The 17,458-nt window shown below is 43.5% G+C and overlaps 1 protein-coding gene across 5 annotated transcripts in view; it reads left to right on the forward strand.

Annotated features, from left to right (window-relative positions):
- Positions 1–17,458, forward strand: part of slc25a22a (solute carrier family 25 member 22a) — a 165,476-nt gene that overhangs the window by 60,161 nt on the left and 87,857 nt on the right. For all 5 annotated transcript variants that reach the window (XM_068046031.1, XM_068046035.1, XM_068046033.1 and 2 more), the window contains one exon: positions 14,293–14,418. In XM_068046031.1, coding sequence (XP_067902132.1) covers positions 14,293–14,418 — 126 coding nt within the window. The remainder of the gene's footprint in view (positions 1–14,292; positions 14,419–17,458) is intronic.

The following is a 17,458-nucleotide window of genomic DNA, read 5'->3' on the forward strand; positions in this document are numbered from 1 at the left end:
GGCTTTGGAGAGGGCACAGAAGAGGTTTACCAGGATGTTGCCTGGTCTGGAGGGCATTAGCTATGAGGAGATGTTGGATAAACTCGGATTGTTTTCACTGGAACGACGGAGGTGGAGGGGCGACATGATAGAGGTTTACAAAGTTATAAGCAGCGTAGGCAGAATGGATAATCAGAAGCTTTTTCCCAGGGTGGAAGAGTCAGTTACTAGGGGACATAGGTTTAAGGTGAGAGGGGCAAAGTTTAGAGGGGATGTACGAGACAAGTTCTTTACACAGAGGGTGGTGAGTGCCTGGAACTTGTTGCCGGGGGAGGTGGTGGAAGCAGGTACCATAGCGACGTTTAAGAGGCATCTTGACAAATACATGAATAGGATGGGAATAGAGGGATACGGACCCCGGAAGTGCGGAAAGTTTTAGTTTAGGCAGGCATCCAGATCGGCGCAGGCTTGGAGGGCCGAATGGCCTGTTCCTGTGCTGTACTGTTCTTTGTTCTTTGAAGGAGATCAACCCACCCATCGTGCCTGTCTTTGAAAGGGTTATCTATTCATTGCTCTTGGTCTTTTCCCATAGTCCTGTGAATTTTTCCCCTTTTAAGTATTTAATCAATTCCCTTTTGAACATTACTATTGATTGTGCTTTCACCACCCTTTCAGGCAAAATCAATTGTAGTGTTTTAAAAATGTTTTTCTGTTTTTCTCAGCAACTTAGTTTCTCAGTTTTCCATCTCCAAGCACCCCACCCAAGTTGGTCCAACACATTTGTTCTTTTCTTGGTCAGGAGACTGGGGTATTCCAATCCACAGGTACCTTTGCTAAAGCTATAAATGCAGCTTGCTTGAGTCCAAGCACTGTTGCCTTGCCTTGCCCACAGTCACAGATAACCAGAAGAAAGAGGTAGAAACAAAGGCAAGGAAAGGATTGAGAAAAGGGGAAATGCGAGAGAAACAAAAGTGGAGGGGAAAGGGAGACTTGTGAAGAAAATGGTGGGAAGAGGAGAGAATGAAGTGAAGGATGTTAAATAGTATGGTTCAAGGCCTCCCAAGAAATGGAAACATAGATGAGGAGGTGGATATGGTGTTTAATTATAATTCTGGCTAATTCAAAAGTGACTGCCCCACTGCTTCAAATGGTTGGACATATCTGTTGTAGAGGAAAGTCAAAAAGAAAGGTGAGAATAGGATTCAGACTTTGTTTTTTAATTGTTCATGGGATTTGAGTGTCGCTGACTTCATCCTTCATCGACCATCATTAATTGCCTTTGAATAGGTGGTGATGAGCTGCCTGCTTGAACCACTGCAGTCCTTGGGGTGCAGGTACACCCACAGTGCTCTTAGGAAGGGAGTTCCAGGATTTTGACTCCGTGACAGTGAAGGAAAGGTGATATAGTTCCAAGACAAATCATAGTGGTGTGTGACTTGGAGGGGAGCTTACAGGTTTTGGTGTCCCCATGCATCTGCCAACCTTGTCCTTCTAAGTCGTAGAAATTGCTGGTTTGGAATCTGCTGTTGAAGGAACCTTGGCAAGTTGCTGCAGTGCATCTTGGAAATGGGATACACTGCTGCCACTATGCACCCAGTGGTGGAAGGAGTGAATGTTTTCAGTGGTGGATGAGATGCTGATCAAGCAAGCTGCTTTGTCCTGGATGGTGTCAAGTGCTTCTTAAGTGTTGTTGGAGCGGCACCTATCTAGGCAAGTGGAGAGTATTCCATCATAATCAGAAATCCAACTAATTCAAACAACTTCCCTTCTTCCCAGTATGTGTTTTAGATCTTGCAATACAAAGGTCATAATGTGTGTGTTATATTTCTTCATAATATGTGCATGCACATGCCACATTGTCAGGAAGGAGTGAAAAGCAAAAGTTGCAATTTGATTTATTATAACTGGTGCCTTTCAGCTCTGTCTGCCCATTCTACTTCTAATGGAGTTCAATAGCTGGTGAAAAGGATAACCACTATGATTTAGTTTGTGTGTGTGTGTGTAATAACGGATGCCTAGTTAATGATGTCTCATATTCCAGTGTGTCTATTGAGTTGGAGCGGGTTGATTAACCATGAATTTGAAATGATTGGGTCTTTTTTGGCTGTAAGACTTGATTTTTTTGTTAATTTACACTATTGCTCTTCGACTTTGGTTATTATATATAATCTTGTGTATTGATTGCACCAGTACCAGCTGTACTGGAGATTTTCACCTCTGCTTGACAGGAGAAGGGGTCCCTAAATTTCAGGTCCTTCATTTTAGGCAAAGCTCAATCTTTTTCACAAAATTAGCCATTACTTTACCTATTCAAGGTTTCTGTCTCTTTAATGTATTAACCTTACACTTCCACACTTTCCATGCACTCTCAACTCCTTTCCCTCAAAGTTCCTGTAAAGCTGAGATCTGTAAACTAGATTTCTGTAATGTACTGTTTCAGAGCTAGCAGCAATGCCTCTTGCTCAAGCTCTCAAAATGTGTCTGCAATGTGGGCCATCTGTTGCAGTGATCTCCCTCTTTTCTAATAATCATATCCAATTACATAGCTGCTGCAGTTCATCGCTGAAAGACACAGCTTTGTTATTGGTTGTGAAAGTATGATCTGTCAGGAATTTTGACATTTAGATGCTTACTATGATGTGGGCCTGTGCTGAGCTCACCATATTAATGTGAAAAACCTTGAAAATCGAGGCTGGGAAATTTATGGGTGGAGATATTTTTTTCTTGGCAGAGAAAATTGATTCTGATCCAGCTGCCTTGAGTCTGCATCCTGTGCACGGAAACAGAATTGGTTGATTTTTCCCAGTTAACTGTTGGTAGCAGTAAGCAGACAAGTTTCACTCAATCAAGCGGCAAGCTGAATGGATGGGACAAGATAGGAAAGTTTTATTCTTTCATGACAAGGCCAGCATTTGTTGCCCATTCCTAATTACCCTTGAGTGGTGGTGAGCTGCCGCCTTGAAATGCTGCAGTCCTTGGTGTAGGAAAACCCAACAGTGCTGTTAGGAAGGGAGTTCCAGGATTTTGACCCAGCGACAGTGAAGGAATGGCGATGTAGTTCCAAGTCAGGATGTGTGACTTGAAGGGGAACCTGCAGGTAGTGGTGTTCCCATGCATCTGCTGCCCTTGTCCTTCCAGGTGGTAGAGGTTGTGAGTTTGGAAGCTGCTGTTGAAGGAGGCTTGGCGAGTTGTGGCACTGCAGCTTGCATATGGTACATACTGCTGCCACTGTGCGTTGTAGGTGTTGGGAATGAATGCTTTAGGTGGTGGGTGGGATGTGGATCAAGCACACTGCTTTGTCCTGGATGGTGTCAAGCTTCCTGAGTTTTGTTGGAGCTGCACACATCCAGGCAAGTGGAGAGTATTCCAACACACTTCTGACTGTGCCTTGTAGATGGTGGAGAGGTTTTGGGGAGTCAGGAGGTGGGTTACTCACTGCAGAATTCCTGACCTCCTCTTGTAGGCACAGTATTTATATGGCTACTCAGTTAAGTTGCTGGTCAGTGATAACCCCCAGGATGTTGATGATGGGGGATTCAGTGATGGTAATGCCATTGAATGTCAAGGGAAGGTATTTACATTCTCTCTTGTTGGAGATTGTCATTGCCCGGCACTTGTGTGGCGCGAGTGTCACTTGCCACTTATTAGCCCAAGCCTGCATGTTTTCCAGGTCTTGCTGCATGCGGACATATACTGGCTCAGTATCTGAGGAGTGCGAATGGTACTGAACATTGTACAGTCATCAATGAACATTCCCACTTTTGGCCTTATGATGAAGGAAAAGTCATTGAAGCAGCTGAAGATGGTTGGGCCTAGGACACTACCCTGAGGAGCTCTTGCAGCAGTGTCCTGGTCTTAGATGATTGGCCTCCAGCAACCGCAACCATCTTCCTTTGTAATAAAAAAGCAAAATACTGTGGGTGCTGGAAATCTGATGAAAGGTCACAGACCTGAAACTTTAACTCTGTTTTTCTCTCCACAGATGCTGCCAGAACTGCTGAGTATTTCCGGCACTTTCTGTTATATCATATATTTTGTACTAGATATGACTCCACCCAGTGGAGAGTTTTCCCCCTGATTCCCATTGACTTCAATTTTGTTAGGGCTCCTTGATGCCACACTTTGCCCCTGACACCAAGGCAGTATTTGACAGTCACTCTCCCCTCACCTCTTGAATTCAGCTCTTTTGTCCATGTTTGGACCGAGGCTGTAAAGAGGTCCGGATTGTTAGAACCCAAACTGAGCATCAGTGAGCAGCTTATTGCTGAATTAGTGTCACTTGTTAGCACTGTCGATGCCACTTTCTATCACTTTGCTGATGATCAGGAGAAGACTGATGGGGCAGGAAGTGTCAGATTGGATTTGTCCTTTTTTTGTGGACAGGGTATACCTGGGCAATTTTCCACATTGTCGGGTAGATGCCAGTGTTGTAGCTGGAACAGCTTGGTGAGGGGCATGGCTAGTTCTGGAGAGCACATCTTCATTACTACTGCCGGGATGTTGTCAGGGCCCATAGTCTTTGCCGTATCCAGCGTCTTCAGCTATTTCTTGATGTCACACGGAGTGAATCGAATTGGCTAAAGACTGACATCTGTGATGCTGTGGACCTCAGCAGGAGGCCGAGATGGATCATCCACTCGGCACTTCTGGATGAAAGTAGTTGCAAATGCTTCAGCTTTATTTTTGCATTGATGTGCTGGGCTCTCCCTTCATTTAGGAGGGGGATGTTTTTGGTGCTGTCGTCTCCAGTTAATTGTTTAGTTGTTCACCATCATTCACGATGATATGTGGCAAGACTGCAGAGCTTTGATCTGATCCGTTGGTTGTGGGATCACTTAGTTCTGTCTATCACATGCTACTTCCACTGTTTAGCATGCATGTAGTCCTGTGTTGTAGCTTCACCTCATTTTTAGGTTTGCCTGGTGTTGCTCCTGGAATGCTCTCCTGCACTCCTTTTTGAACCAGGCTTGATCCCCTGGCTTGATGACTATGGTAAAGTGAGGGATATGCTGGGCTGTAAGGTCACAGATTGTGGCTGAATACAATTCTGCTGCTGGTGATGGTCCACAGCGCCTCATGGATGCCCAGTTTTGAGCTGCTAGATTTGTTCTGAAACTGTTCCATTTAGCATGGTGGGAGTGCCACAACACGATGGAGGGTATTCTCAGTGTGATGTCGGGTCTTCACCTTCACAAGGACTGCGGTGGTCACTCCTACTAATGCTGTCATGGACAGATGTATCTGTTAATGGTAGATTGATGAGGGTGAGGTCAAGCAGGTTTTTAACCTCTTGTTGGTTCCCCCACCACCTGCCACAGGCCCAGTCTGGTAGCTATGTCCTTCAGGACTTGGCCAGCTCAGTCAGTCGTGGTGCTACAGAGCCACTCTTGGTGATGGGCATTGAAGTCCTCCAGCCAGAGTACATTCTGTTCCCATGCTACCCTCAGTGCTTCTTCCAAGTCATGTTCAACATGGAGGACCACTGGTTCATCAGCTGAGGAAGGGCGGTAATCAGTATGTTTCCTTTCCCATGTTTGACCTGATGTCATGAGACTTCATGGGTCCAGAGTCAATGTTGAGGGGTGCCAAGGCAGCTCCCTCCTGATCTGTACACCTCTGTGCTGCCACCTCTGGTTGGCCAATCCTGCTGGTAGGACAGGACATACCAAAGGATGGTGATGGAGGTATCTGGGACATTGGCTGTAAGGAGTGATTCTGTGGGTATGTCTCTGTCAACCTGTTGCATGACTAGTCTGTGTGACAGCTCACCTAGTTTCACCAGACCCCAGATGTTCATCAGGACTTTGTAGGGTCAACAGTGCAGGGTGTGCCATTGTTGTTTCTGTGCCTAGGCTGATGCCAGGTAGTCCGTCCAGTTTTATTATTCTTGGACTTTTCTGTAGTGGTTTGGTACAACTGAGTGGCTTGCTAGGCCATTTCAGAGGGCAGTGAAGAGTCAACCACATTGCTGTGTGACTGGAGTCACTCGCATGCACTGTTGTGTATTGCACTGAATGACTAAGGTGGACTCCCAGCAAGCCACCATTATTGAACAAACTTTAATTACACCTCCCCAACAGAGAGGGCAGTATAAAAATAATGCTCAGCTATTACAATACACTACACCCCTCCCACTTAAAAAAAAACTTATACATTAAAACAAAATCACAAAATTGTGACAGTGCAGAAGGAGGCCAGTCGGCCCGTCGTTTCTGCACCGGCTCTCTGAATGAGCAATTCACTTAGTGCCATACCCGCACCTTCTCCCTATAACCCTGCACATTCTTCTTTTTTCATATAACAGTTTAATTCCTTTTTGAATGCTTCAATTGAACCTGCCTCCACCGCATTCTCAGGCAGTGCATTCCAGACCTTAACCGCTCGCTTTATGAAAAAGTTTTTCCTTATGACACTTTTGCTTTTACCAAATACTTTAAATCTGTGCCCTTTAGTTCTCGATCTTTTCATGAGTTTCTCCCTATCTACTCTGTCCAGGACCCTAATGATTTTGAATACCTCTATCAAATCTCCTTTCAGCTGCCTTTTCTCCAAGAAAAACAGTCCTAACTTCTTCAATCTATCTTCACAATTGAAGTTCCTCATCCCTGGAGCCATTCTTGTGAATCTTATCTGTAGTTTCTCCAATGTCTACACATCTTTCCTAAAGTGCGGTGCTCAGAACTGGATGCAATATGCCAGCTGAGGCATTAAATGTGAAATGATACATGTACATAATTTAACAGGTTGGGTTGCATGCTTATTACTGTAATCACAACTAAAACATATATGACCAATATTTCCAGAGTACTTTACATGTTAAAATGTCCTTAACACCAGTACGTATTTAACACAAATACCATTTGACAGGAAGTAATGAAAAAACAACAAATTTTTCTTCCTACATACTTTCACTTTACCTGTCTGGGTATCACCTTCCATTTCCTTTAACTTGACTATGCTGACTCAACACCTCATGCTGTCTGGAAATGACTGACTTTCCCACAGGCACAGCAGTTTGACTGGAAATGGGGGCATTTAGATGGTTGGTGGCTAACATGATGATGGTAGCATTTAAATTTCTGACTGAGCCTGTGAATTTGGTTGCCACAGCCTGGTTCCCACTGAAATCTGGTGGACCTCCCCAGCTGGCTCAGGAAATGAACTACCTTGCAATTTGCAAAATGCTAGCTGTACATTGTTGTTTATCTTGACTTAGTCTGAGTGTAGTTTATTGTAATAGCTGAGCATTTTGTTCTGTTCCCATTGTCCCAAGTTGTGTCTTCAGTGCCATTTTTTCAGTTAAATACCGTGCTGACTCACTGAGTTGTACCTGGGGGGGGGGGGGGGGGCGGTGGCATAGTGGTATTGTCACTGGACTATTAACCCAGAGACCCAGGGTATTGGTCTGGGGACCATGGGTTTGAATCCGAATATGGCAAAAGGTGGAATTTGAATTCAATTAACAAATCTGGAATTAAAAGCTGGTCTAATGGCCATGAAACCATTGTTGATTGTCGTAAAAACTCATCTGCTTTCCTTTCCGAATGTCCTTTAGGGAAGGACATCTGCTGTCCTTACCTGGTCTGTCCTACATGTGACTCCAGACCCACAGCAATGTGGTTGTCTCTTAAATGCCCTCTGAAATGCATTTGCAACAGTCTTCAGCCAGAAGTGCCAAGTGGATGATCCATCTTGGCCTCCTCCAAAAGGCCCAGCATCACAGATGCCAGTCTTTAGCCAATTCGATTCAATCCATGTGATATTCCTGGGATGGCAGGACTGACGTATGAGGAGAGATTGAGTTGGTTAGGATTATATTCGCTGGAGTTCAGAAGAGTGAGGGGGGATCTCATAGAAACCTGTAAAATTCTCACAGGACTTGACAGGGTAGATGCAGGAAGGATGTTCCTGATGGTGGGGGGAGTCCAGAACTAGGGGTCATAGTCTAAGGATACAGGGTAAACCTTTCAGGACTGAGATGAGGAAAAATTTCTACACCCAGAGAGTGGTGAGCCTGTGGAATTCACTACGACAGAAAGCAGTTGAGGCCAAAACATTGCATATTTTCAAGAAGGAGTTAGATATAGCTCTTGGGTCTAAAGGGATCAAAGGGTATGGGGCGAAAGCAGGAACAGGTTACTGAGTTGGATGATCAGCCATGATCGTGAATGGCGAAGCAGCCTCGAATGGCCTACTCCTGCACCTATTTTCTATGTTTCTATATCTAGAAATGCCTGACGGCACTGGATACTGCAAAGGCTAGGGGCCCTGACAACATACCGGCAATGATACTGAAGACCTGTGCCCCAGAACCTTCCACGCCCCTAGTCAAGCTGTTCCAGTACAGTTACAACACTGGCATCTACCCGGAAATGTGGAAAATTGCCCAAGTATGTCCTGTACACAAAAAGCAGGACAAATCCAGCCCGACCAATTACTGCCCCATCAGTCTACTCTCGATCAGTAAAGTGATGGAAGATGTCGCCGACATCTTCAAAGGCACTTGCTCAGCAATAAAGCTGCTCGGTGACCCTCAGTTTGGGTTCCGTCAGGGCCACTCAGCTCCTGATCTCATTACAGCCTTGGTTCAAACATGGACAAAAGAGCTGAACTCCAGAGGTGAGGTGGGAGTGACTGCCCTTGACATCAAGGCAGTATGGCATCAAGGAGCGCTGGCAAAACTGCAATCGGGGAAAACTCTACGTTGGTTGGAGTCATACTCAGCACAAAGGAAGATGGTTGTGGTTGTTGGAGGTCAATCATCTCTGCTTCAGGACATTACTGCAAGTGTTCTTCAGGGTAGTGTCCTAGGCGCAACCATCTTCATCTGCTTCATCAATGACATTCCTTCAATCATAAGGTCAGAAGTGGGAATGTTGGCTGATGATTGCACAATGTTCACAAGTCCTCAGGTACCGAACCAGTCCATATAGAAATGCAGCAAGACCCAGACAATATCCAGGCTTGGGCTGATGTGTGGAGTGAATGTTACGCGCCACACAAGTGCCAGGCAATGACTATCTCAAACAAGAGAGAATCTAACCATCTCCCCTTGACATTCAATGGCATTATGATTGCTGAATCCCCCACTATCAACATCCTGGGGATTACCATTGACCAGAAATTGAACTGGAGTAGGCATATAAATACCGTGGCTACAAGAGCAGGTCAGAGACTAGGAATCTTGTGGTCAGAAACTCACCACCTAACTCCCCAAAGCCTGTCCGCACAAGTCAGGAGTGTGATGGAATACTCTCCAGGTGCCTGGATAGGTGCAGCTCCAAGAACACTCAAGCTCAACACGATCCACCCCCTTCAACATTCACTCCGTCCACCACCGATGCACAGTGGCAGCAGTGTGTACCATCTACAAGATGCACTGCAGCAATGCACCAGGGCTCCTTAGACGGCACCTTCCAAACCTGCGACCTCTACCGCCTAGTAGGACAAGGGCAGCAGATGTATGGGAACACCACCAGCTGCAAGTTCCCCTCCAAGCCACACACCATCCTGACTTGGAACTACATCACCATTTCTTCACTGTTGCTGGGTCGAAATCCTGGAACTCCCTTCCGAACAGCATTTTGGGTGTACCTACCCCAAATGGACTACAGCAGTTCATGAAGGTGGCACACCATCAGCTTCTCAAGGGCAATTAGAGGTGGGCAATAAATGCTGTCCTAACCAGCGACTCTCACATCCCGTGACGAAACTAAAAATACGATATGCACTGACACGGAGATATCTTTCAAATCTGCCCCAAACCTTTTCAAAATCAACTTTGGGAGCTCCAAAAATTGTTCCACAATGTTCTTCTGACCTTAATTTCTCAAATGAAATGTAAAAAAAATTCAATTCCATTTTATCACCATCTTTCTGTTGTGTATTTAATTGAGTGACCAACATGTGGACTCACAGCAAGAAGCCATTCTTGAGCAGTCTTTATTTACACCTCCCCAACAGAAAGGGCAGTATAACATAATGCTCAACTATTACTCTGCTAGGCACACGCAGTCACATGTTTGCGCTCACGCATGCCATCGCTCACTCACTCACACGCCATTGCTTGCTCTCTCACGCCATGGCTCACTTTTGCACGCACGCACACTATGGCTTGCTCTCGCGCATGCAATCTCTCTATCGTTTGCATGCACATTCTCACTCGTTTGCACTCATTCATGCTTGCATTTGTTCTCACGTGCACACATGCATGCGCTGTCCCCACACACTCGCGCGCTTGCAAGCACTCACTCGTACATGTGCAAGCACTCATGCCCTCCCTCGCGCCCCTCCCTCCAACTGGTCCATGCTGATGTTCATGTTCCACACAAGCCTCCTCCCAACTTATTTTATCTAACTCTATCAGCATATCCTTCTATTCGTTTCTCTGTCATGAATTATGATCATGATCTGGAATGCATTTCCTGAAAGGATGGTGGAAGCAGCTGCAGTTGTAACCTGCAAAAGAAAACAGACTTGCAGAGCTAGGGGGCATGAGCAGGGGAGTGGGACTAATTGAATAGCTGTACCAAAGAGCTGGCACAGGCACAATGCGCCGAATTGCCTCTTTCTGTGATGTCATCCTACTTTGGTGGGAAAGCATATCCTCCTTTAACACATGTAGTGATAACAAGATTTTTAAAAAATTTGTCGTAAAGCATTTTCAGATGCAGTAATATAGCTTTTGTAAAGAGCTCTGACCTGTTCGAGATTAAATAAGTCAATAATGAGGTTCATGAACCAACTGTCAATCTATATTTGTTTGTAAAAAAACATGATTTTTATACCAAATCTCTTGGTTTTTAGGTTTGTCTCTTGATTTATGAGACAGTGGTGTTGGCATGCCTGTTATGGGCTCGGAATTCTTCCCTCTAAACGTTGGAGCTTGAATGTAGAAGTCTTTAGTTGCAGCTCTGTGTAACGGAGCCAGTCTCTCTGTTGAAGCAGTCTCTAGCTGCTTTTCGGTTAGTTGGAGTCAGTTTAATGACCATTGTTCCCACATGGCGTTGATTGCTTGCATTATCATTACTTTACAAGGAAGAGTGGTTTTCACTTTCCCTGCAGTGCTTAGAAAAATGGCCTTTCAGCTTTTGCACTAGGGTTAAAACCCCCTCTGCAGATAAATGTGCTGCATAGTCATCTGACAATTTGCACAGCCTCAGTCTGGTTCCCAGAGCAATTCAGATTTGACTGTAATTTGGAATTTTCCTCCTTCTCCTCCTCCTCCTCCTTTCCTCCACTCCCCCCGCCCCCTGTCAAGTTTCTGTCTTGTTCTTTGGGAGAAATTGACTTGCCTTATATTACAACACTGACTTCACTTCAGAAGTACTTCATTGACTGTAAAGTGCTTTGGAGTCTTGAGGCAACAAAAGGCACTAGAGAAATGCAAGTTAGTTTTTTCTTTGCTCTGGTCTATACCTGTGCTGATCTCTGGTATTTCACCCAAGCGGGTTCTTCATTTGTGATAATTGGTGACAGGTTATTTTATTGGGGGTGGGGGGGAAGCGCATGGGCACCAAGACCAAAACTGTCTTCGCGTGATGTTCATGTACTTTTCAGCAGGGGCAACCGGTTAAACATCAAGACTATGAAGTTGGCCATTTAGCCCCTTGAGCCTGTTCCAGCATTCAGTGAGATCATGGTTGATCTGCAACCTCTTTCCCTCATATCTCTTGGATTTTTGTTAGCCAGAGGTAATATCAATCTCCGTTTTAAAATTAACAATTGATCTGGCATCTTCCGGAGGAGTGTTCCAACTTCTATCATCCTTTGTGTGTAGAAGTGTTTCCTGATTTCACTTCTGAAAAGCCTGACTCTAACTTTTGACTATGTCTCCTAGTACTAAACTTCCCAACCTGCGGAAATAGTTTCACCTAACTTACCCCCTCTGTATCAAATCACCTCTTCGCCTTCGAAATTCCAGGGAATGCAAAGCTAGTTTGTGTAATAAAACAGAAAATGATGGAAATATTCAGCAGGTCTGACGGCATATATAGCGAGAGAAAGAGAATTAATGTTTCAGGTTGATAACCTTTTATCCTTTCATCCCCTTTGTCAGCCATGATTCAGTAGGTGGGCACTTTCACTTCTGAGTCAGACGGTTGTGGATTTAAATCCAGAGATTTGAGCACAAAATCTGGGCTGACACTTCAGTTCAGTACTGAGGGAGTGCTGTGCTGTTGGGGATGCTATCTTTTGGATAATACATTAAACCAAGGCCCCATCTGCCCCATCTGGTGGATGTAAAAGATTCCATGGCTTTGTTTCAAAGTAGAGCATGGAAATTCTCATCAGCATCCTGGCAAATACTTATCCCTCAACTAACATAACTAATGCTAATTATCTGGTCATTATCTCATTTCTGTTTGTGAGACCTTGCTGTGCTCGAGTTGGCTGCTGCATTTCCTACAACAGTGACTACACTTCAAAAGTACTTCATTGGCTGTAAAGTGCTTTGGAATATCCTGAGATTGCAAAAGGTGTTATATATAAATGCAAATCTGTCGTCTTTTCTGTGAACACTGGCTCATCTTTTTCACTGCTTCTTAACCAGGGAACTGTAGTGCCAATAATAAAAACAAAGTGCTGGAAATACTCAGCCAGTCGGGCAGCCCTCTGTGGAAAGCGAAACAGAGTTGACGTTTCAAGTTGGATATGACTTCTTCAGAAGAAGTCATTTCTGACTCAAAACATCAACTCTGTTTCTCCCTCCAGAGGTGCTGCCAGGCCTGCTGAGTATTTCCAGCACTTTGTTTTTATTTCAGATTTTCAGCATCTGCATAATTTTGATTTTATTAACACGAGTCAAATTTAGCATCCCAACTGCTGTCTCAGCTGAGACCAGCTGACTCAGCACAGATTGGAACTTGAACCTGGAATACTCATGGTATGTGAGGCTAACAACTGTTTTTCTTGACAACTAAATCTTTCGGAGAGGATGCAATTTGAAGTTAGTGGTTATACGGATGGCTGGGAACAAAAATGCTACTCTTGTGTTGTAGATGCTTTGTTGAACTTGGTGTGGGACTTTGGTTGTGAGGGTGGTGTGTTAAGGTACATTCCTGAGGCTAAGTTGAGGAACTTTACGTTTCATCACAGCATGCTATATTTCAGTGCTCACTGTGGGGCAATGTTGAAATGTTTCCACCCATAGAGGCCAGATCCTTGAAATTTTCCCGACCAGCTGGACAGCAGCTATTGTCATCGAAGTATTCCGATCCTATCCAAACAGTACATTGTCTGCAGCATATCTACAACCTTAACTGAACCCCGAACGATTCTGAATACCATGCAAACCTGTAAAGTAAATTCACAAAATCTACTATGTTCTCCTTTGCTTCAGGAAAATAAAGAAGTCTGAAATATTTGAGGGGTTAGAAAACTTTTTTAATAAAAAAACAAGATTTGTTTTTAAAGAATTTTTTTTGTAATCATCATACTTTTTCCCCTGCCCTTAACTGAAATTAATTAACTATGTTAAGTGGTTATTTTTGTTTTAAATGTTAAAATTACAAATTTTCACACACTGCTGCAACCTAGCATGTCACAGTTTTTTTTTGGCTGTTAAAATCCAGATGTAAAATGTTGTTTATTTGTAATCAGTAGAAGTGGCTGCCAGATTAATAGGGACAGGAGTTGACCATTCAAATCCTTGAGCCTGCTTTGTTATTCAGTGAGATCATGGCTGATCTATACCTCAACTCCCTTTGCTCACTGCAGCTCCATACCCTTACCTAACTGAAATAATTTTGTTATTTTATACACTGTGTAAGTTTAATCTTTGTACCTGTTTTTGCATTCTCTAATTTTAAGGACCATACTGTTTGTTGAAGAGACTTTTTCCCCCCCACTAAAATTGTAAAAGTAAAGCAGTGGAGTGACTAGCACGCAGGTATATTGGGTTTATGGAAATTATGTGGTGTTGAACCCAAAGTTGATGTGCTTTCCTTAGCAACTAGTAAGTGATCGAACCAGGAGTTTAACCGCTTGAGTGAAGCATGTTTTTTTTCCCCCAGAGGCGCGATTGGTTTACTTCACTGCGCACAGTTGTTGTGCTCTGCATGCCTCTGTAATTAAGGGAATTAAGAAACTCTGAAACTGCAGTGAAACACCAGGCCGAAGTTTACACGACGTCATGGAAATTACTTCCAGGTGGAAACAGATTGCTATTGTTTCCAGGCTGAAGACCACATCTGCAGTGTAAGCTGTGTAAAAACAAAGGGAACCATCTCAATATTTGAATGTAAATGGATCTTACCTGCTTACTGCAACACCTAATGAGTCAATTAAAAGGTTATTTTTTCTTTTTCACAGTTTACCCGCCAAGCTGATCAACGGAGGCATTGCAGGCTTAATTGGTGTCACCTGTGTGTTCCCAATAGACTTGGCAAAAACACGGCTTCAAAACCAGCAAAATGGCCAGAGGATGTACTCCAGCATGTGAGTATAACAACCTTACACCCAAGCATTACCACCTCCGTGTGATCCAGCTCTTTATCTTAGCAGTAGAAATGAGGGCTATATGCACTTGATAACCTCTAATTCAGGTTGTGCATGTTATTTTAAAAAAAAATAATTCTTTGGAATGTCTGTGAGATCACAATCACTAAAGATAGTTTTACTCGAATGAACTCCTGAGAGTGTTTTTTAAAAGCACGTTGCTATTCTTAATACACAGGACAGAGAGAAACTTTCCACATAGAATCTACTACAAGCAAGAACTTATCTAATGTTGCTTGTTTATTTTAGAATAAATGGTAAAATTTAACTTCACAAGCAGTTTTCTCCCCTCCTTATTCTGCAGTAGCTTGTTAATTTTGCTTCCTTTCAAGGTGCAAGGGTGGGGGGAATTTGTGAAGTTTATAAAATACCTTTTTACCACGTGCTGCATATAGCTTGGCAAATATAAACGATGATTGGGAGAGGTCTTCAATGGGTAGTTGAGCTGATATTGCACATTTTGTACTGTCATCCAAAGTCAAAATTAACGTGTGTTTTGTAGTTAACCATTATTATCACGCATAGGTCGCATAGTGATGCAGCTATACATGGCCACGTTGTGGATCTGATTTTCCTCATGTTCTCTTTCCTTGCCTCATCAACAGAATATGAATTCTAGCTCAACCCAAGGACTCTATGCTTGGAGTAACACAAATTGAAGCTAACCAGCCAACTATATCATGAATAGATGGTTAAAAAAACAGGTTTTCTTATTCGAGTTAAACATTACGGTGTGTAAGAAAATGCAAGTGAGAACATTGTGATGATGACCTTGTGGAGCATCATTTCACATGCAGGTTGCAAACTTGTTATACTAGAATGAAAGTGCCATTAATCATAATGTTGGTGAATCTTTGGCCTCCAACTGTAACTGCACTTGGAATAGAAAAGGAGGCCCCCACTCTTGGCAATACTCACTGGATCCACTGCTAACTGAACATGGACTGTACTGGCAGTATCCCCTGCTCCTACTCAGCCTGCAAGTGTGAGGAACGATAAGTGACATGTCCTTTATTTCTGTATTCTGCTGCAAAAGGATTCATGACTGACAACTTCCTTCACTCCTGGCTTTCAGTCTTTATACGTGCAAAGAGTGAGACTGGTTGCAATCCTGGTTAACTGCATAGGAGCATTGTTTACAGAGACTGAAACACCAGAAGCAACTTGCATTACTTTGCTGTCAAAAAGAGGTAAAGAGTCTACGAAGGGATATAGATAGATTAAGTGAGTGGGCAAAAATTTGGCAGATGAAGCATAATGTGGGAAAATGTGAACTTGTCCACTTGGGCAGGAAGAATGGAAAAGAGAGATTGAGTTGGCTCGGATTATATTCGCTGGAGTTCAGAAGAGTGAGGGGGCAATCTCATAGAAACCTATAAAATTCAACAGGACTTGACAGGGTAGATGTTCCCGATGGTGGAGGAGTCCAGAACCAGGGGTTATAGTCTAAGGATAAGGGGTAAACCTTTCAGGACTGAGATGAGGAAAAATTTCTTCACCCAGAGAGTGGTGAGCCTGTGGAATTCCGTACCACAGAAAGCAGCTGAGGCCAAAACATTGCATGTTTTCAAGAAGGAGTTAGATATAGTTCTTGGGTCTAAAGGGATCAAAGGATATGGGGGGAAAGCGGGAACAGGTTACTGCGTTGGATGATCATAATGAATGGCGGAGCAGGCTCGAAGGGCTGAATGGCCTACTCCTATTTTCTGTGTTTCTATGTGAAAGCAGTATACTATTTAAATGGTGAGAGATTCCAGAACTTGGTGGTACAGAGGGACCTGGGTGTCCTGGTGCATGAATCACAAAAAGTTAGTTTGCAGATACAGCAAGTGATTAGGAAGACAAATGGAATATTTGTTGTTTATTGCAAGGGGAATGGAACATATAAAAGTAGGGAGGTTTTACTGCAGCTGAATAGGGCCTTGGTGACACCACATCTGGAGTACTGTGTACAGTTTGGTCTCCTTATTTGAAAAAGGATATAACTGCATTTGAGGCTGTTCAGAGAAGGTTCACTTGACTCATTCCTGGGATGAAGGACTTATCTCATGAAGAAAGGCTAACCAGATTGGACTTTACTAGAACTGCAGGACACAGTTTAAAAATAAGAGGTCTCCCTTTTAAGACAGATATGAGAAGAAATATTTTGTCTCAAAGGGCTGTTCTGTGGAATTCTCTTCCACAGAAAACTGGAGGCTTGATCATTACATTTATTGAAGGCTGAGTTAGAGTTTTGATAGATAAGTGTTATGGGGGGGCAGACAGGAAAGTTAAATGAGACCACAGTCAGATCAGCCATGATCTTATCAAATGGCAGAGCAGGCTTGAAGGGCTGAATGGCCTACTCCTGTTCCTGTGTTACTGGACTAGTAATTCAGAGACCTAAACTGATGATCTGGAGACATGAGTTCAAATCTCACCATGGGAGCTGGAGAATTTAAATTCTTTTTTTTTTAAAGTAAGTCTCGAATTAAAAGCTAGAATTAGTAATGGTAACCATGAAACTATAAGATGTTTGTAAAAATCCATCCAGTTTACTAATGCTTTTGAGGGACGGAAATATACGTGATTTAGCCGAAATGTGATTCCAGGCTTACAGCATTGTAGTTGACTCTTAACTGTCTTCTGAAATGGCCGAGGAAGCCATTCAGTTGTATTCAAGAAAATGGCTCTCCACCACCTTGAGGGCAATTAGGAATGGACAATAAATGCTGCCCTACCAGCGATACCACATCCCATGAATGAATAAGGAAAATCCTGATGGGGTGGTAATTGGTTGGATTGGATTTATTCTGCTTTTTATGGACAAGTCATTCCTGGGCAATTTTCCACATAGTTTGGTAGATGCCAGTGTTGTAGTTGTACTGGAACAGCTTGACTTAAGGTGCGGCTATTTTTGGAGCATGAGTCTTCAAAACTATAGCTAGAATATTGTTGGGATCCATCATCTTTGCTCTATACAGTGCACTCAGCCATTAGA

The sequence above is a fragment of the Heterodontus francisci genome, chromosome 14 (genome assembly GCF_036365525.1).
Source record: "Heterodontus francisci isolate sHetFra1 chromosome 14, sHetFra1.hap1, whole genome shotgun sequence".
Lineage (NCBI taxonomy): Eukaryota > Metazoa > Chordata > Chondrichthyes > Heterodontiformes > Heterodontidae > Heterodontus > Heterodontus francisci.